The 20,518-nt window shown below is 42.4% G+C and overlaps 2 protein-coding genes across 2 annotated transcripts in view; one reads left to right on the forward strand and one right to left on the reverse strand.

The window, feature by feature from the left end:
• Positions 1 to 9: 9 nt before the first annotated feature.
• LOC132404181 (cytochrome b-c1 complex subunit 9) lies at positions 10 to 13,297 on the reverse strand. The gene is made up of 2 exons (XM_059988260.1): positions 13,050 to 13,297; positions 10 to 268 (listed from the first exon to the last, which is right to left on the reverse strand). The coding sequence occupies exons 1-2, from the start codon at positions 13,188 to 13,190 to the stop codon at positions 218 to 220; spliced, it is 192 nt and encodes a 63-aa protein (XP_059844243.1). The 5' UTR covers positions 13,191 to 13,297; the 3' UTR covers positions 10 to 217.
• Positions 13,298 to 13,427: 130 nt separating this feature from the next.
• zmat5 (zinc finger, matrin-type 5) overlaps positions 13,428 to 20,518 on the forward strand; it is a 28,906-nt gene continuing 21,815 nt past the window's right edge. Inside the window, exon 1 of the mRNA XM_059988259.1 lies at positions 13,428 to 13,562. Within this exon, the coding sequence (XP_059844242.1) occupies positions 13,436 to 13,562 (127 nt within the window). The 5' untranslated portion in view covers positions 13,428 to 13,435. The remainder of the gene's footprint in view (positions 13,563 to 20,518) is intronic.

Genomic DNA, 20,518 nt, shown 5'->3' on the forward strand with positions numbered 1-20,518 from the left:
AAAATGATATAAAGGCAAAAAAAAATTATAACATTTATTTGTTATCTCTAGTAATCTTCTTGAGCAATAATCAAATTAAAGTAATAATCCATTCTCGTAGGGGCTGTGTAGAAATCATCCAAAGAAATAAACAGTCCGAGTGGATTCGATCTCAATACAGGGCTCTTCATCAGGAGCAACATTCAAGATGATTCAATGTTCATTACACAATGGAATCCTATTCTTCCTCTTTGTTTTCGTAATTGTGTCTGATGTGTTTCCACAGTTTCTGCAAACAGAAAAGCTATTACTTCACTGATCTAATTTTCACCTCATTTGTTATTAGAATATACAAATTGAAAATATGACACTCAACTTGAAATATAAAGCAGTACCAGGATAAAGTAAATTTATAAGGTACATGAATTAATTAAGATTAATAGTTTTCCGACAAACATCAAAGGATTGAGATCTAAAATGAAACTTGGGCAGGCAGCTCAATCAAGTTCCAATGAAGGAGGTTTTGACCCAAAATGTCAAGTGTTGGTCTTTCTACAGGTACAGCTTGACTCAAGTGTTTAGACCAGGGCTTTTCAACTCGGATTCCGTGACAGATCTAAAAAAAATTTTTTGAACTTCGTGCAACGTGTGATGCTAGCACTTGTAGTGGTGGGCAACCCCATTAGCAATCACACAAGAGGTCTCAGCCAAGTATGGCAATACGCAGTTCAGAATCGGAATCCGGTTTATTATCACCAGCATGTGACATGAAATTTGTTAACTTAGCAGCAGCAGTTGAATGCAATACATAATATAGAAGAAAAAAATAAAATAAGTAAATCAATTACAGTATCAATGTATTGAATAGATTAAAAATTGTGTAAAAAACAGAAATGCATATTAAAAAAGTGAGGTAATGTCCAAGGGTTCAATGTCCATTTAGGAATCGGATGGCAGAGGGGAAGAAGCTGTTCCTGAATTGTAGTGTGTGCCTTCAGGCTTCTGTACTTTCTACCTGATGGTAATGAGAAAAGAGCATGCCCTGGATGCTGGAGGTCCTTAATAATGGACACTGCCTTTCTGAGACACCGCTCCTTGAAGATGTCCTGGGACTTTGTAGGCTAGTGCCCAAGATGGAGCCAACTAAATTTACAACCCACTGCAGCTTCATTTGGTCCTGTGCAGTAGCCACCCCATACCAGACAGTGATGCAGCTTGTCAGAATGCTCTCCATGGTACATTTATAATAGTTTTTGAGTGTGTTTGTTGATATACCAAATCGTTCAAACTCCTAAATGAAGTATAGTCGCTGTCTTGTCTTCTTTATAACTGCATCAATAGGTTGGGACCAGGTTAGATCCTCAGAGATCTTGACACCCAAGAACTTGAAACTGCTCACTCTCTCCACTTCTGATCCCTCTATGAGCATTGGTATGTGTTCCTTCATCTTACCCTTCCTGAAGTCTACATCAGTCTTTCATCTTACTGATTTGAGTGCCAAGTTGTTGCTGTGGCACCACTCCACTAGTTGGCATATCTCGTTCCTGTACGCCCTCCCATCACTAGCTGAGATTCTACCAAAAATAGTTGTCAGCAAATTTATACATGGTGTTTGAGCTATGCCTAGCTACACAGTCATTGCTATAGAGAGAGTAGAGCAGTGGGCTAAGCACACACCCGAGGTGCACCAACATTGATCGTCATCACCAATCTGCACAGATTGTGATCTTCCTGATTGGAAGTCAAGGATCCAATTGCAGAAGGAGGTACAGAGGCCCAGGTTCTGCTGTTGGACAGTATTTAATTGGTTGAGTCCATTCTCAGTTTTTGACGAGATAGGAGATGCCGTTAATAATTGGTGAGTGCTGTATTGCATAGAGGGGAGGATGGTAGGCTGATGAGGAGCGTGAAAGTGTGTTTTCCCAAGCATTGAATGGACTCGCCCAACTTGGCCCATGACATCAGACTCTCCCTCCCGAATTACCTCCCTCAACTTCATCTTGCAAGCTGCCGACTGACTTATGGGAGCGAACAAACTACCAGTGTAGTAAAACATAGGAAGGAAGCTTTCATTCTAAAGATGTGTCCTTGGACAAGTTCTGAATTTCTGTGAGTATCCTACCATTCATAGGAAAGCAATGAACATTCTGTTGCAGTTTTCAACTTCTTACATGTGTGAACAACATTTTTCTTGCTTAACAAGCATCAAAAGTATAGAAATTGTTTCATTTGAGTTGACAGTGAAATCTGTGTGCTTATATCAAGTACAAACCAGAATTGAGAAATTGTTTGTCTCATGAGTTTTTAAAATTTATGAAAGAAAAAGATTAATTTCAAGAAAGGTAAGCTAAGCTTAACTATATGTTCTCCACCCCCCCCCCCCCCAAGGAAGGTTGGGAAAAAATTCATTCTCTTGTTACGAAGGATGAACAGCTCTGATGGGCAGAAGGGTGTAGAGTTGCCCATGTCCCCTCCCCTGGGAGAATTACAAACCGTTACTGTTGCCATGCTGCTAATGGGAGAGAAAGAAATGGAACAAAAACATGCCTGAACATCTGATACTGATAAGAGAGGGGAGAGAGACTTGTTGTTCCACTATATTATGACTGCTGAAAGACTTATGGCTCCGGAGAGGGCTGTTTACTTGGTACTATTCTGTTCATTAAAATTCCTCAGTGGACAGTGAGGCTGGTTTGATGGACTAAGCCATTCAAAACTGATTGACACCCGAGACCCTGTGAGTAGGGATAAAAGTGAGGTCTGGGGAGACACCCCTCAGACACACCAGGAGACACACTAGTGAGCACTGCTTAAGTGTTCGAACCCATGAGAAGGTATAGACAATAGATGCAGAAGTAGACCATTCGGCCCTTTGGGCCTGCACTGCCATTTTGAGATCATGGCTGATCATCTACTATCAATACCCGGTTCCTGCCTTGTCCCCATATCCCTTGATTCCCCTATCCATAAGATACCTATCTAGCTCCTTCTTGAAAGCATCCAGAGAATTGGCCTCCACTACCTTCTGAGGCAGTGCATTCCAGACCCCCACAACTCTCTGGGAGAAGTAGTTTTTCCTTAACTCTGTCCTAAATGACCTACCCCTTATTCTCAAACCATGCCCTCTGGTACTGGACTCTCCCAGCATCTGGAACATATTTCCTGCCTCTATCTTGTCCAATCCCTTAATAATCTTATATGTTTCAATCAGGTCCCCTCTCAATCTCAATTCCAGCATGTACAAGCCCAGTTTCTCTAACCTCTCTGCGTAAGACAGTCCAGACATCCCAGGAATTAACCTTGTGAATCTACACTGCATTTCCTCTACAGCCAGGATGTCCCTCTTTAACCCTGGAGACCAAAACTGTACACAATACTCCAGGTGTGGTCTCACCAGGGCTCTTTACAAATGCAAGAGGATTTCCTTGCTCTTGTACTCAATTCCCTTTGTAATAAAGACCAACATTCCATTAGCCTTCTTCACTGCCTGCTGCACTTGCTCATTCACCTTCAGTGACTGATGAACAAGAGCTCCTAGATCTCTTTGTATTTCTCCCTTACCTAACTCTACACCGTTCAGATAATAATCTGCTTTTCTGTTCTTACTCCCAAAGTGGATAACCTCACACTTATTTCACATTAAACGTCATTTGCCAAGTATCTGCCCACTCACCCAGCCTATCCAAGTCACCCTGAATTCTCCGAACATCCTCATCACACTGCCACCCAGCTTAGTATCATCAGCAAACTTGCTGATGTTATTCTCAATGCCTTCATCTAAATCATTGACGTAAATCGTAAACAGCTGTGGTCCCAATACCGCGCCCTGTGGCACCCCACTAGTCACCACCTGCCATTCCGAGAAACACCCATTCACGGCTACCCTTTGCTTTCTATCTGCCAGCCAGTTTTCTATCCATGTCAATGTCTTCCCCCCCGATGCCCTGAGCTTTGATTTTACTACCCACCAATCTCCTATGTGGGTCCTTATCAAATGCCTTCTGAAAATCGAGGTACACTACATCCACTGGGTCCCCCCCATCTAACTTCCTGGTTACATCCTCGAAAAACTCCAACAGATTAGTCAAGCATGATTTACCCTTGGTAAATCCATGCTGGCTCGGCCCAATCCTATCACTGCTATCTAGATATGCCACAATTTCATCCTTAATAATGGACTCTAGCATCTTCCCCACCACCGATGTCAGGCTGACAGGTCGATAGTTCTCTGTTTTCTCCCTCCCTCCTTTCTTAAAATGTGGGATAACATTAGCCATTCTCCAATCCTCAGGAACTGATCCTGAATCTAAGGAACATTGGAAAATGATTACCAATGCATCCGCAATTTCCAGGGCCAACTCCTTTAGTACCCTAGAATGCAGACCATCTGGACCTGGGGATTTGTCAGCCTTCAGACCCATCAGTCTACTCATCACCGTTTCCTTCCTAATGTCAATCTGTTTCACTTCTTCTGTTACCCTATGTCCTTGGCCCATCCGTACATCTGGGAGATTGCTTGTGTCTTCCTTAGTGAAAACAGATCTAAAGTACTCATTAAATTCTTCTGCCATTTCTGTTTCCCATAAAAATTTAACCCAATTCATTCTTCAAGGGCCCAACATTGTTCTTAACTATCTTCTTTCTCTTCACATACCTGAAAAAGCTTTTGCTATCTTCCTTTATATTCCTGGCTAGCTTACGTTCGTACCTCATTTTTTCTCCCCATATTGCCTTTTTAGTTAAGTTCTGTTGTTCCTTAAGAACTTACCAATCATCCGTCCTCCCACTCACCTTAGCTCTGTCATACTTCCTTTTTTTAAATGCTAGGCAATCTCTGACTTCCTTTGTCAACCACTGTGGCCCCTTTCCCTCCTTTGAATCCTTCCTTCTCTGGGGGATGAACTGATTTTGCACCTTGTGCATTATTCCCAAGAATACCTGCCATTGCTGTTCCACTGTCTTTTCTGCTAGGCTATCCATCCAGTCAACTTTGGCCAGCTCCTCCCTCATGGCTCCATAGTTTTCCCTGTTCAACTGCAACACTGACACCTCCGAGCTGCCCTTATCCTTCTCAAATTGCAGATAAAAACTTATATTATGATCACTATCTCCTAATGGCTCCTTTACTGCAAGATCACTTATCAAATCCTGTTCATTACATAACACTAAATCCAGAATAGTCTTGTCCCTGGTCGGCTCTCGTACAAGCTGTTCCAAGAATGCATCCCGTAGGCACTCTACAAACTCCCTATCCTGTGGTCCAGCACCAACCTGATTCTCCCAGTTCACCTGTATGTTGAAATCCCCCATAACTACTGCGACATTACCTTTGCCACATGGCAATGTTAACTCCCTATACAACTTGTACCCAATATCCATGCTACTGTTTGGTGGCCTGTAGACAACACCCATTTGGGTCCTTTTGCCCTTACTGTTCCTCAGTTCTATCCACACAGACTCTATTTCTCCTGACCCTATGTCCCCCCTTGCAAAGGACTGAATCTCATTCCTCAGTATCAGGGCCACCCCACCCCCTCTGCCCACATTTCTGTCCCTACAATAGCATGTATACCCTTGTACATTCATTTCCCAGGTCTGATCTCCCTGCAGCCATGTCTCCGTTATCCCAACAACATCATAGTTACCCATTCGCACCTGAGCTTCAAGCTCATCCGCCTTATTTCTGACACCGTGCATTCAGATATAGAATTTTTAGCCCATTTCTCCTCTCTGTTTGAATCGCTGCCGATTGTGCTTAACCCAGCTCCCCGAACTCCCATCGGGCTATACGCCCCTAGAATTTTGTTGTCCTTCCTAAATTTACTTATTCTTTCAACACATTTAACTTCATGTTCCGTTAGACCATCCCTCTGTACATGTGTCCTCCTTATCACTTGTTCCGCCTCACCTTTCTCTACTACACACTTAATATTCCGGAACCGTGTAGTCCCCACCTGTCCTTTATTCTTCCCCTTGCTATCCTCTCTCACATTCTGGATCCCCGCCCCCTGCAAATTTAGTTTAAACCCCCCCCCCCCCCCAAGAAGCACTAGCAAACTTCCCTGCAAGAATGTTAGTACCGCTCCAGTTCAGGTGTAAACCGTCCCTTCGGAACAGATCCCACTTTCCCTGGATCAAAGCCCAATTATCTACAAACCTGAAGCCTTCCCTCCTGCACCATCCTCTCAGCCACGTATTAATCTTTATAATCTTTCTGCTCCTTGCCTCACTCGCACGTGGCACAGGCAGCAATCCTGAGATTGTTACCCTGGAGGTCCTGCTCTTCAGCTTCGCACCTAACTCCCTACGCAGGACCCCCTCACTCATCCTACCCACGTCATTGATCCCTACATGGACCACAACATCTGGATTCTTGCCCTCCCTCTCGAGAATAACCTGCACCCAATCTGAGATGTCTCGGACCCCGGCATCAAGGTAGCAACATACTATCTGAGACTCCCGATCTTCCCCACAAAATCTCCTATCCGCCCCCCTGACTATAGAATCCCCTATCAACCCCCCCCCCCCGTTGTGGGGCATCAGGGACCGAACAAAGGATCGGTCTGTTTAACTTAGTGTTTATAGCAGGGCCGGTGGGGGCTTGTGTGTGTGTCCGCCCTTGCCTGGGTGACGAGTTCACCACAGAAGAACGGCCTAGCTGAAGGACAGAGGGGTCATACCTGAATGGCCACAACACATCGACAGATCAAGAATGTAAAGGAAGGTTTGACTGACTGTAGCTGTCACTGTTCGCTCGCTCGCTCTCTCTCTCACGATTAAAACACAAGAACCAACAACTACCTCAGCACAACTGAACAGAACTTTATACTTTCACATATGACAATTCACTATCCCCTAGACAACGATACAGCTTGTTTATTATTGATCATTACTATACCCACACTTTTAGGTTTAGTATTGCTAACGTGTATTATCTGTATATTTGCATTGTTGATATTGATTTGTATATTTTACTAATAAACACTGTTTGAAAATAGTACCACCAGACTCCAACGGATTCTTCTATCTTTGCTGGTCAGACACCCAGTTACTGGGTATGTAAAACTCTGCTTAAAAGAGCAGTGACAATTATTTTTGATTATATCTATAACTTAGTAATCACACTAACGTACCGTGAGCTGTAGCTATAATAATTTTTATGCAGAGATTCCCCGAGACCAGAAAATTATTTCAAGGATTTCTCCAAGACACAAGGCTCAAGGTTGAGAAAGGCTGGATTAGACCACAATAAGAGCAGATTTAGAGCACAATAAGGGCTCATCGAGTCAGCCCTGCCATTTCATCATGGCTGGTCCACTTTCCCTCTATGCTCCAATCTCCTGACATTTCCTCGTATCCCTTCATGCCCTGACTAATCAAGAATCCATTAAACTTTGCCTTAAATATATGTAAAGACTTGGCCTCCACAGCCTCCTGTGGCAACAAATTCCACATATTTGCCACTCTCTGGCTACAGAAATTTCTCCTTATCTCCGTTCTAAAAGGACGCCCCTCTATTCTAAGGATGTGCCCTCTGGTCCTAGACTCTTCCACCATAGGAAACATCCTTTCCACATCTACACTATCAAGGCCTTTCAACATTCGAGGCTCACCCCCCATTCTTCTGAATTATAGTGAATACAGGTACAGAACCATCAAAAACTCTTCATACGACAAACCTTGCAATCCTGGAGTCATATTTGTGAACCTCCTTTGACACCCCTCTCCAGTGTTAGCACATCCTTTCTAAGAAAAGAGACCCAAAAATGCTCATAATACTCTAAATGAGGCCTCATCAGTGCTTTAGAAAGCCTCAACATTACATCCTTGTTTTCATATTCTGGTCCTCTTGAAGCCATTTAGAAAATAGTATACCTATTTATTTAATCTACCAAAGTGCATGGTCATGTACTTTCCAATGTTTCTCGGACTTTTTGTTTCAGTTCAATCATTTTCCTGCTGTTATTCCCTTATTGAGCAGTCTTTCATCTACCCATACTCAGATTACTCCACTGACAGGCATAATTCAAAGCTTTGTATGTTAGTCCTGGCAAGGTCTCGAATTGTACATGGTCAGTCCTTGAGCAAATGAGGAGATTACAACAATCTCAGATGTTTATTCAGCAATACAGCATGGAATAGACCCTTTGAGCAGCGACACCTCAGCAATCCCCAATTTAACTCTAACCTAATCACAGGAAAGTTTACATTGACCAATTGACCTACCTGGTACATCTTTGGAGTGTGGAAGAAAACCAGAGCACCTGGAGAAAACTCACGCAATCCACGGGGAGGACATATGGACTCCTTTCAGGGGACACCGGGATTGAACTCTGAACTCCAATGCCCCAAGCTGTAATAGCATTGTGCTAATTGTTACACTACCATGGTGCCCATTATGGTGGCATAGCTCTTTTTCTACAAATTAACTCTCGACGATCCTGCCTGGGTGGCTTAGGAGTTTTGCAGGTGTTTTATTTGTTCTTTCCTTTTGCAGGCTGCTGTTTGTGTCACTTAGCACCAAACTAAATCCCAACCTCTCATTCTATCACTGTAACAATATTCAAATCAAATCTTGGTCAATTTCAGTCATCTTTCTCCAGTGGTGACCATGCTGAACACTACTCGGCATCCTCTGTCACTGTTTCCTTTCTACATGACTGACCATAGTTCTCTGGAACATTGTATGTTTAAGTCCCACGTCAGAATTTCATTTTGTACAGAAGTTGAAGATTATACAAGGTAATGTTGCACGTAAATGTTTAAGAGAAAACTGACTAACAGCTGAGAAACTGATGTCCAACTTTCCTAGCCTTGGTTGAAGGAGCAACAGCTAAGATTTCAGAAGAATTCTGCTCTTGAAACACTGCCACTGCCATTCAATGCAGAATTCATTTAAATGAGAAAAAGCCAACGGAGCCTTGATTTAACCTCTATATCAATATATGTTTTAGTATGTAGCTTCATCTTAATTTACAAACAAGTTTTTAAGTATGGCTTAGAATGCACAATGTTCTGTTTCTTTTAAACATACTGTTGCATTAAGGAAGGATATAAAGAGAGTAGATCAGCTGAACCTTCAAGCTTGCTCTGCCATTCAACAAGATCATGGCTGATCTTCCACCTTAATTCCATTTTCCCTGCACTATTTCTCTACTTCCTTTAATGTCCAAAATAATAATACAGCATGGACTAGATGGGCCAAAGGCTGTAGTGCTTTATGATTCTAAATTAATTTTTCACCTTTTTAATTTAACTCAATTATCAAAACTTTATAATCCTCCAGGAGAATTTCAATACCCTTCAAGTGAAGAAGCTCCTCATCTCATTCTGTGGCCCCTTGCTCTAGATTCCCCACCCTAGCATTCACTTTGTCAAGACATAGAATTTTCTAGGTTTTACCGAGGCTCTACAATACATGCTCTCTATTACTTTTTATTTGTACAGCTCGTCTTCTTTTGCACATTGTTTGTCAGTCTGTTTATATTTAGTTTTTCATAAAATTCTGTTTGGTTTTTTTCTGCAATGCCTGCAAGAAAAATCTCAAGGTATTATATGGTATGAGGTGTACTTAGCCCTCTGCTCTACTCTCTACACCCATGACTGTGTGGCTAGGCACAGCTCAAATGCCATCTATAAATTTGCTGATGATACAACCATTGTTGGTAGAATCTCAGATGGTAACAAGAGGGTGTACAGGAGCAAGATATACCAGCTAGCTGAATGGTATTGCAGCAACAACCTTGCACTCAACTTCAGTCAGCCCAAAGAATTGGTTGTGGACTTCAGGTAGGGTTAGATGAGGGAACAATATCCAGTCCTTACAGAGGGATCAGAAGTGGAAAGAGTGAGCAATTTCAAGTTCCTGGATGTCAATTTCTCTGTGGATCTAACCTGGACCTGACAAAGTGATGCAGCTACATCATGACAGCAGCAATATTTCATTAGGAGTTTGAGAAGATTTGCAATGTCACCAAAAGCACAAATTTCTCCAGATGTATCTCATTGAGTATATCCTTCAGGCTGCATCACTGTGCGGCATGGGAGCAGGAAGGAAGAGAGAAGGTTTGAAATTTGTGAACTTAAGATGATACAAGATTCAAGTACATTATCAAAGAATGTATAAATTATAGAACCTTGATATGCTTGCTCACAGGTAGTCACAAAGTAAGAAAGAACTCAATTAAAGAAGAAAAAAATAAAATGTCAACACTTGATGTACAAGAGAAAAAATAATCATACGAACAATTGAAGTGAACAACATTCCAAACTAAAATTGAGTCCTCAGATCCGAACCGCAGAGCAGCTCGGAGTAGGCCCAATGCCTCATTTATCAGTTCATAATAGCGGACATAGAGTACAGCAGCTGGGGCAGTCTTCATAGCCTCAGCTCCATAAAAATGATCACCGTGGAGAACAACTCTTCTCCTGACTGGCACCCTGTCTTTTCAGTCCATCTGGGCCAGCATTTAAATTGACTAAACAACAGAACATCGAAAGGCTCTGCCACCCTGGAGGGAGGAATGAACATTCATGGAGAGTGAGTGAATTGCCCCTCATCTCCAAACAGTCGGCATTTAAATTGTCTGAACTGCGGATCATACCTCGCACTAGGACACGGGTACCACTGTTGCAAAGGATTCGGGACCTTGACCATGCTTTCCAGTGACTCGCTCCAGGCCCAGATTCTGTCACCCCACCCAAAGCCACTCTCAAGCCCTTCAAGTCAGTGTGGCACCCAGAGCAATCCAACCTTGTACCAAGGCCAGTTGATCGAGTATCAGAACTTCTCAGCCCAGGCCCTGACTTCTCCTTTTGGTGCCCAGAGCAATCCAACCCCACACCCAGGCCAGCTGTACAGGCATTGATACTCTGTCTGCAACACACAATCTCGGCTCGTCCTCCAAACTCACCTCGCCATTGCTCACCCCTTCACTGTTTGCGGCAGTAATTTAACCCAATTTACCTCAGAAAAGGTATTTTTAATATTGAGCACTAGCCTTCATGATATCTAGGACTTCTTCAAGGAGTGATGCCTCAAACAGTGTCCATCATTGAGGATACCCATCACCCAGATTATGCTTTTTTCTCATTGGCACTGTCAGGAAGGAGATACAAAAGCTTGAAGGCACACACTCACCAATTCAGGAACTGCTTCATCCCCTCTGCCATCCGATTTCTGAATGGACATCAAACCCGTGAACAGTACCTCACTACTTTTTTTTTATATCTATATATAAGTACATGCACACGCACACTCTTAATGTACTTCAGTTTCTCCCCCTCTATTTTCATGTATTGCATTGTACTGCTGTTGCAAAATTAACAAATATTGAACCTGATTCTGATAATGTATACATGTACTTTGAACTTTTTGGCCTCTTTTTGGTTCTTGACCTTACTTCAGAATCGGGTTTATTATCACATATAAGAACATCAGATCTGGCCATGGATTTCTGAGGTGGACTCATCTCCACCCACCTGCCTTTTCCCCATAACCCTTAATTCCCCTACTATGCAAAAATCTATCCAACCTTGTCTTAAACATATTTACTAAGGTAGCTTCCACTGCTTCATTGGGCAGATAACTCCACAGATTCACCAGTCACTGGGAAAAGCTGTTCTTCCTCATCTCCATCATAAATCTACTTCCCCAAATCTTTAGGCTATGTCCCCTAGTTCTAGTCTCACCTACCAGTGGAAACAGCTTTCCTGCCTCTATCTTATCTGTCCCTTTCATATGTTGTGAAATTTGTTAACTTTGCAGCAGCAGTGCAACATATAAAAGATGATGTTACAATAAGGTGTAAAAAATGAACAATGCAAAGAGAGCAAAATAGTGAAGTAGCGTTCATAAGACTTCAGAATTCTGAAAGGACATGGATGAGTCTGGTTAGATGTTGAGTGGTAAAATCACAGAGGAGGATGTCAATGGATTGTGGGAGTCCCTTCAAAAGCAATACAACAGTTTAAGATGGTAGCTTATCATCACAACGATTGGTAATAACAAGCATTAAGATACCAAAAAAAAAACAAAATCAGAGTCCTTGGGATTTATTGGCTTTCAGTTTCATCAACTCTACTAGTTTCTTTGAAAAACCATTTAAAGACTCAATGACACAAAATGGAAAATTTATAGAGTACTAACTCTGACAAATTCTCCTTTATCATAATGTACCTCTGAACATAAAGTGATCACTTTTCAAACTATCACCACCCACACTAAAGATCAAGAAAGTAAACCAGGTCAAACAAAGTACCAACATTTAAAATCCAAATGGAGATAAATTATCAGAGATATAAAATTATGAAAGGGATAGATAAGTTGTTTCCACTGGTGGGTGAGACTGGAACTATGGGACATAAGTCATGATTCAGGGGAGTAAATTTGGGATGGGTATGAGGAAGAACTGGTTTTCCCAAAGACTGGTGAATTTGTGGAATCCTCTACCCAATGACTACCTCAGTAAATATATTTAAGGTTGGATAGATTTTTGCATAGTAGGGGAATTAAGGGTTATGGGGAAAAGGCAGGCAGGTGGAGATGAGTCCATGGGCAGATCAGCCTTGATCTTATTGAATGGTGGAGCAGGCAGATGCGCCAAATGGCCTAGTCCTGCTTCTATTTCTTATTTTTTCATATTCAGCAAGTCAAGCAGGGCGGGAAGGGGTTAATGATCAGGTCCACGACCTTTCTGAAAGGTCATCGACCAAAAACGTTGACGGCTTCTCCTAAAACATTTTGTTTAATTCAGAGAATATTCGGCGTTTTGTTTTAAGAAAAACCGAGCATGAACAAGACAAATAAAATATTAATAGAAGATACAATGCAGATGTTCAATCGCCGGTGAGGAAACAGCTACTGGTATTTTTTATACCGTCAGCTTTTACACATTTCATAGCCAGGTGGAACTCAGCAGTAAGGTGAGCGAGACACCAAGCGGCTGAAGGCGGGGGGGATTCAGCCTCCGAGCCCGACAGCCAAGGCCGGGCAACAAGCGGCATCCTCCCCGTAGGTCACCTTCCTGCCCCCGAATGAACCCACGTCCCACTCGAAGTGGCAGCCTCACCCCTTGGTTGATGCGCTCAAAGATCGCGTCGCCGGCCTGGTCGAAGACCCTCTCGAAGATAAAGGCCCCCGTCACGATGGTGAGCGCGAAGGTGGAGGTCCTCCTGAAGAGCAGATTGTAGGCCTCCCTCATGAGCGCCATGTTGCTACGGACTGAGCCCGCTCACCACACACGCTCCATCCAGCGCGTCTCCCTCCGCCGCCGTCTCTGAGGCAAACCTTACTGCTGCCCCGCCGCCCAGTCACGTATTATCAAAGAAAAAAACAGTCATTGAGGTAGACTTCCTCGTAAGTGGCTGTTGCAGCTGCGTCCAACCTGTGGACTTATGCTGGGACTACATTTTGCGGCAGAACACGGCAACGTGAGCCGCCGCCGGGTGCTGCACCATGGGCAAGACGTACTTCTGCGATTACTGTGGCAGATCCTTCCAAGATAACCTTCACAACAGAAAGAAACACTTGCAGGGAGTTCAGCATCAGAGGGCAAAGAAGTTCTGGTTCGATTCGTTTCGAGGTAAAAGCGGATTTAGTTCGTTGAGGTCAAGGGTTTGGGACTGGCTGCTCACCGAGTTTATAAAGAGGATCGTAACGTGGTGGGGTACAGATAGGGTCCTGGCACGCCCGGGGCAGGGTCTGAACCCCAAATGTCGACGGTGCATTTCCCTTCCTGGATGCTGCCCGGCTCGCAGAATTCCTCCAGCATCTTTTGTCTGTTGTGTCCTGACATGGCTGAGGCAGGCCCTGAAGTAGTGAGAGGGTTGACAGATATGGACACATCTATGTTTGGTAGATAGATTTAGTGTGAAGCTTGGCGGAGGGAATTTGGAAAAGTAGAAATCGAGTTTAAAATTATTCACCATGGGCTGAGAGTTTTATCATCAAGATCCACCGATATTGCTTGGTAGATTCAATCACAAACAAAGAGAAAATCTGCAGATGATGGATTTTGTGTGTGTTATTTGGCTACTATAATAGCTGGGTGGTAGCAGAATCGTGGTGTTGCTTGGCAATTTAGAGTGGAAATTACAGGAAAATAAGTTGGGGAGAGGTGCTGATTCCAGCCTCAATCTACATTTTCATTGTAACATTCAAGATGATTACTGGTACTTTAAATTATTTGGTGTTTCTAACTTGTTGGAAAGAGTGTAATCATTTTATTTTCATTCCTGGCCATTTCTGGAATCTCCAAGCCTAAATGCTTGAAACCACAGTGAGCAAAAGATTTCCAAATTTTCTTGCTACTTATTTCTGCCAACTGTCAGTTAAAAAAAATCACTGGAGTAACTGTTTTCTGTCCTAATTAAGTGGCATAGTGTCCCAAATAAATGAAGGGAATCTTGGCTAATATCTCAATTAGTTCAAAATTCAGTAGTTTTCAATGAAATTCCCTCTCATTCCAATAAACTCTATCGAGTCCCCATTCATTCCTGGGAATATTCTTATAAACCTCCTGTGGACCCTTTCTAATGTCTGCACATCCTTTCATAGATATAGAGCCCCAAATCTACTCACAAATGTGGTCTGAACAATGCCTTATAAAGCCTCAGCATTACATCCTTACATTTCTACTCCTTCCAAAATGATGCTAACATTGCAGTCCTGATGAAGGGTCTCGACTCAAAACGTCAACTCTATTCCTTTCTATAAATGCTGCCTGACCTGCTTAGTTCCTCCAGAATTTTGTGTGTGTTATTGCATTTGTATTCCTTACTACTGACCCTACTTAAAAGTTTACCTTTAGGGAATCCTACTCTCGGACTCACAAGTCCCTTTGCACCTCTGAATTCTGAATTCACTCCCCATTTATAAAATAGTCAACACCTTTATTTTTTCTACCAAGTTGCATGACCTCTGTAGACTGTATTCCATTTGCCACTTTGTCCATTCTTCTAATTTATCAAGTCCTTCTTCAGACTTCCTACTTCCTCAACGTTACCTGCCCCTCCACCTATCTTTATGTCCTCCACAAATGTGGCCATAAAGGTGTTAATTCCATCATCCATATCTTTAATGCATAACATGAAATGTAGCAGACCCAACAGCAACCCCTGTGAACATTACTAATCACTGGCAACTAATCAGAAAGCCCCTCTTTATTCCCAGTCTTTGCCTTCTGCCAGTCAGCCAATCTTCTGATCATGCTGTTTTCTTTTCTGTAGTACCAATGGTTCTTAGCTTATTTAGAAGCCTCATACAGCACCTTGTCAAAGGCCTTCTGGAAGTCCATGTAAACAACACCTACTGACTCCTTTGTCTATCCTGCATGTTATTTCCTCTGTGTGCATAGATCTACTGATGCTTCTGGACACATCATCAGTGATGTTCCTGGAATTATCGGGTGTTTCGGATCTTTCAACATTATACACCCTCCTCCAGGTGACCCAGCCGGGGCTAATCAGACCCCAGCTTGTGTCCAGATGGCTAGCTACACGACTCCATGGCTCCCCTCTCTTGAGCCACAGCCACCTTGAGGCCCTCTCTGCTACATCGGTGGTACTGCGGATGGTTCTCCTCTTACTCTCTCCCTCAGTGCCCAAATTGCTGTAGGCTCTGGCTAAGGAACGGGTTGTGAATCCCCTACAACCAACTTCCACTAGGAGACACCTCACTCTCCATCCAGCCTGCTGGCAGTTGCTGACCAGTCCTGCATAGTTCGATAGCTTCCTTTCAAAGGCCTCTTCCAAGCAATCTTCCTATGGGACTGTCAGCTCCAGCATCACCACCTGTTTCGTAGCCTCAGACACAAGGACAATGTCTGGTCATAGGGTGGTGGCTGCAGTATGGTCGGGGAACCTCAGCTGCCTTTCAAGGTCCACCAACAGCTGCCAGTCTCTTGCAGGGGTCAGAATACCTGCCGATGTTCTTTTGGTGGGTATTGGCTGCTCCCCAGCTCTGACAAAGGCAATGGTCTGCTTGGAGGGTCGGGACTGCTTCACCCACTCCACTCCTGTGCTGATGGCTTCACGACCTCCATCGGTACTGTCCCTCACCAAGTGGCCTTGTGCAGCTGCTGAGGATGTGTTCCAGGGTTCCTCGCTTGGAACACAGTGGGCATGCTGATTATTCAATGCAAATAATTCAAATTGATTTGTTTATGCAAGATTCCTCTTAAGGAATCCACGCTGACTTGGCCCATTTCATTGTATGCCTTCAAATACCCTGAATTCTAACATCTTGCCAACCACTGAAGTCAGGCTAACTAACCCATAATTTCCTGTTTCTTTTCCCCTTTCTCCCTTCTTAAAGAGTGGAGTGACATTTGTGATTTTCCAGTCCCTTAGTGCCATTTCAGAATCTAGTGATCAGTACGAATGCCTCCACGATCTCTTCAGCTACCTCTTTCAGAACCCTGGAGTGTAGTTCACCTAGTCCAGGTGATTTGCCTATCTTCAGACCTTTCAGCTTCCCAAGCACCTTCTTAGTAACAGCGAGTTTACTCGCTTCTGCTCTCCGACATTCTTGAGTTTCTGGCATGCTGCTGCTGTTTTCCACAGCCAAGAGTGACTCAAAATATATACACCATTTCTTTGTTCCCTATGACTAGTTCTCCATCATCATTTTCCAGTCTTGCCTCTCTTTTACTCTATATATCTGAAAAAAACATTTGGTATGCTCTTTCCTGTTATTGTCTAGCATACCTTCATATTTCATCTTTTCTCGCCCTATGGGTTTGTAATTGCCTTCTGTTAGTTTTTAAAAGCTTCCCAATAATTTTGGTAATATTGTATGCCCTCTCTTTTGCTTTTATGCTGTCTTTGTCTTCCCTTGTCTGCCATCGTTGCCTCATCCTCTGTTTAGAATATTTATTCATCTTGGCATGTATCTATCCTGCACCTTCTGAATTGTCCCCAGAAACTCTTGCCATTGCTATTTTGCCGTCGTCCCTGTTCATGTCCCCTTCTAATCAACTTTGGCCAGCTCCTCTCTCATGCCTCTTGTAATTACTTTTACTCAGCATATCTGATTTTAGCTTCTCCATCTTAAATTGCAGGATGAATCCAATCATACTATGATTTCTGTCTCCTTTACCTTAAGCTCCCTATTCTGGTTCATTATTCAACACCCAATCCGGAATTGCTTTTGCTAGCGTGCTTGACCATATGTTGCTCTAAAAAGCCATCTCGTTGGGATTCTAAAAATTCCATTTGTTTGGATTCAGCACCAACCTGATTTTCTCAATCTACCTGCATATTGAAATCCCCATGACTGTCATAACTATACCCTTTTACATGCTATTTCCATCTTCCATTGTAATTTGTACTCTGCATCTTTGTTTCTGTTTGGAGACTTGTATACAACTCCCATCAGACATTAATTTTATATCTAACATGTTTACCCTTTTCATAAATGTGTCCTTTGCACTTCCTAAATATTCACCACACTATTGTGTTTGTACCAGCTACAAATTTTGAAACTGTACTTCATCTACCCTAGACCAAGTTACAAAAGAAGTAATGTTTTTAAAAAAAGTAATATTTCAAATACCAACCTTGGAGTGAGCTTATTGCATACTTCTCTGCAGTCAGAAAAATAATCTTATTAACAGATAATTCCTAGCTGCTAAACATACATATCACTTAGCTGGAGGAGGATGTTGAAAAGGTGTCTTGCTGTGTATTAATTAATAAATTGTAGAAGACATACAAGTTTGAGGCTTGGAATACAGTGTCAGTAGCATATAGAATATGTAAGGAAAATTAGGGCAAATCCCAAGGAATCCTGGTGTGTTATTTTTATATTGCACAAGATCATCCCTGCCCTTGCTGGCGTACTCCCTGATCTTGCAACACGTTAATTGTAAAATTGTCATCTTTACAGTGAAACCCCTCCATCATCATATCTAACTGTAACCTTCCCAGCCTTTCAACCATCTTAAGTTTTTGGCATTTTAGTTGTATGTATTATTCTGAATAGCTCTGCCTTTAAAATGTCTGGGCTTTAATGACTGGAAGTCCCCCTTTTCCCCCTCCCCTGGTATATGATTAACATAATTATATAAGTACGAAAGCTAGAACTATTCAACAGGTTAAGCACTAACTGTGGAGAGAAATAATATTACCAGTTTGGTGACTTTTCCTCAGAGCTGGGGATCATTAAAGAGTGTTCTCTCTTCCATTTTTATGAAGTTCTACAATAGTAGATTGTAGGAGAGACTAAATAATAAAATGAATGATAATTCAAGATTCAAAAAAAAGATTCAAAAACTTTATTGTCATTCTAACCGTACATCAGCTCTGCAGGGCAGAATGAGACAGCGTTTCCCCGGAGCAGTGCAATCATAACATAACAAATGCAACACTAAATAATAAACGTAACAATAAATAGTAAAACACAACAACCACATGTCAGTTAAAAACAAGTTATAAGTGTCCAGTGCAAGTTAAAAGTGTGCAAAGCAGAGTCAGGTAGAACAGCTATTTAGTAGTCTGACTGCCTGTGGGAAGAAGCTGTTTAGTAGCCTTGTGGTTTTAGTTTTGATGCTCCTGTAACATTTACCTGATGGCAGAAGAACAAACAATTCATGGAGAGGGTATGAGGGGTCTTTAATGATGTATCGTATCTTCTGGAGGCATCAACTCTGAAAGAGGTCTTTGACAGAAGGTAGGGAGACCCCGATAACCTTCTCTGCTCCCCTAACCACCCTCTGCAAGGCTTTTTTGTCGGCAACACTGCAGCTGGAGTACCAGGTTGTGATGCAAAAGGTCAGCACACTCTCAACCACTCCTCTGTGGAATGTAGTTAAGATGTTAGTGGGGAGTGATGCTTGTTTAAACTTCCTCAAAAAGTGCAATCTCTGCTGGGCTCGTTTCACAATCCCAGTGGTGTTCCTGAACCAGGTGAGATTGTCTGAGATCTGTACCCCAAGGAACTTGATGTTTTCCACTCTCCCACTGTGGAGCCGCTGATGCTGAGGGGTGTGTGCTCAGGCTGAGACAGTCTGAAATTGACGATCATCTGCTTGGTTTTGGTGACATTAAATATCAAGTTGTTGTCACTGCACTAGCTCTCTAGGTGTTTAACCTCCTCCCTGTACATTGTTTAATCATTTTTGCTGATGAGCCCCACCACTGTGGTATCATCAGCAAATTTAATGATCAGGTTCTCCTTGAATCTGGCTGCACAGTCATGTGTTAGCAGTGTAAACAGCAATGGGCTGAGCACACAGCCTTGTGGGGATCCAGTGCAATGTAAAGTGAAAAGGGATAGTGAAATAAAAGATCAATTTGGATCATTTACTTAATAAGAAAGATCTTGCAGCTGTTACATTACTCTGGAAAACGACCTTACAAGGTGATGGCTGAAAGTGATGACCCTTTGCATGCAGCTCTCTTTCAATATTTTTATTAGTTTCTGCATAGAGGAATACAGAGTACAAGAAGATATTATAAGTCAAAACAAAAGAAATAGTACCAAATACATTGTATTAAAATACAGTTACAATCACAAAACCCTATATTCATAAAAATTAAATTAAATCGTAATATTGAAGTATAATTATTTTGTTATACAGAAAAAAAATGTAATCCCACTACCTAAGTCAGAGCTGTTAGGAAAAGCAAGAAAAAAAGGGGGAAAACCCTTATCATATAATAAAATATATTATTAGCCACTTTTACAACAAATCAAAGGTTTTGAACATAACTCAAAAATAGTCCCCACAATGTGTAAATGTCTTGGCTAGATACAAAAACTGAACATCAGATCTTCTCTAAATTTAAGCATGATGTAACATCCCGTAACCATTGAGCATGAATAAGCAGAACAGCATCCTTCCATTTAAGCAAGAGTGCCCTCCCAGCTATGAGAAGTAAAAGCCAAAATACGCAAATCAAGTGTCTCTAAAATAAAGTCTTTTCCTCCAACAATCCCAAATAATGTGGTCAAAGGGTTAGGCTTAAAATTTATCTTGAAAAGTACTGAGAAAGTTTGGAATACTTCCTTCCGGTATCTCTCAAGGCTCTAGCTTACCTTTAGACATGTGAGCCCTATGAACCACTTTAATGCATGCAGCTCTGAAGAGAATCATCAGCTATTCCTATGTAGGATTACTGTAGCTGAAATCCATGAGTACTTCAGTACCAACGTTGTTTTAAGATGTTTAAAAAATCTTACGAAACTTCAAAACTGGTGGACCCTGGACTGCAAACTCGAGTCACAAGTGCAGTTTCCTTTTAAGAGAAAGGAAACATGGAAAGTGGGCTGGGCTGCAATTAAGATTGAAATGAAGGGGAGTTTTCTGCCTTCATCCTGATAGTGGTGTACATTCCACTCCTGGCCAATGTCAGGCAGCCATCATAGGAGCTGAGAACTGTGTTGAGCAGTCATGAAACAGTGCACCCTGATGCCTTCCCGACCATCGCGGAGGATTTCAACCAGGTCAGCTTGAAGGATTCTAACCAACATATCACCTGTGGAACCAGAGGAGCCAATGCACTTAACCACTGTAACATCATCGTGCTTACAGCACCA

Source organism: Hypanus sabinus, chromosome 13 (assembly GCF_030144855.1).
Source record: "Hypanus sabinus isolate sHypSab1 chromosome 13, sHypSab1.hap1, whole genome shotgun sequence".
Classification (NCBI taxonomy): Eukaryota; Metazoa; Chordata; class Chondrichthyes; order Myliobatiformes; family Dasyatidae; genus Hypanus; species Hypanus sabinus.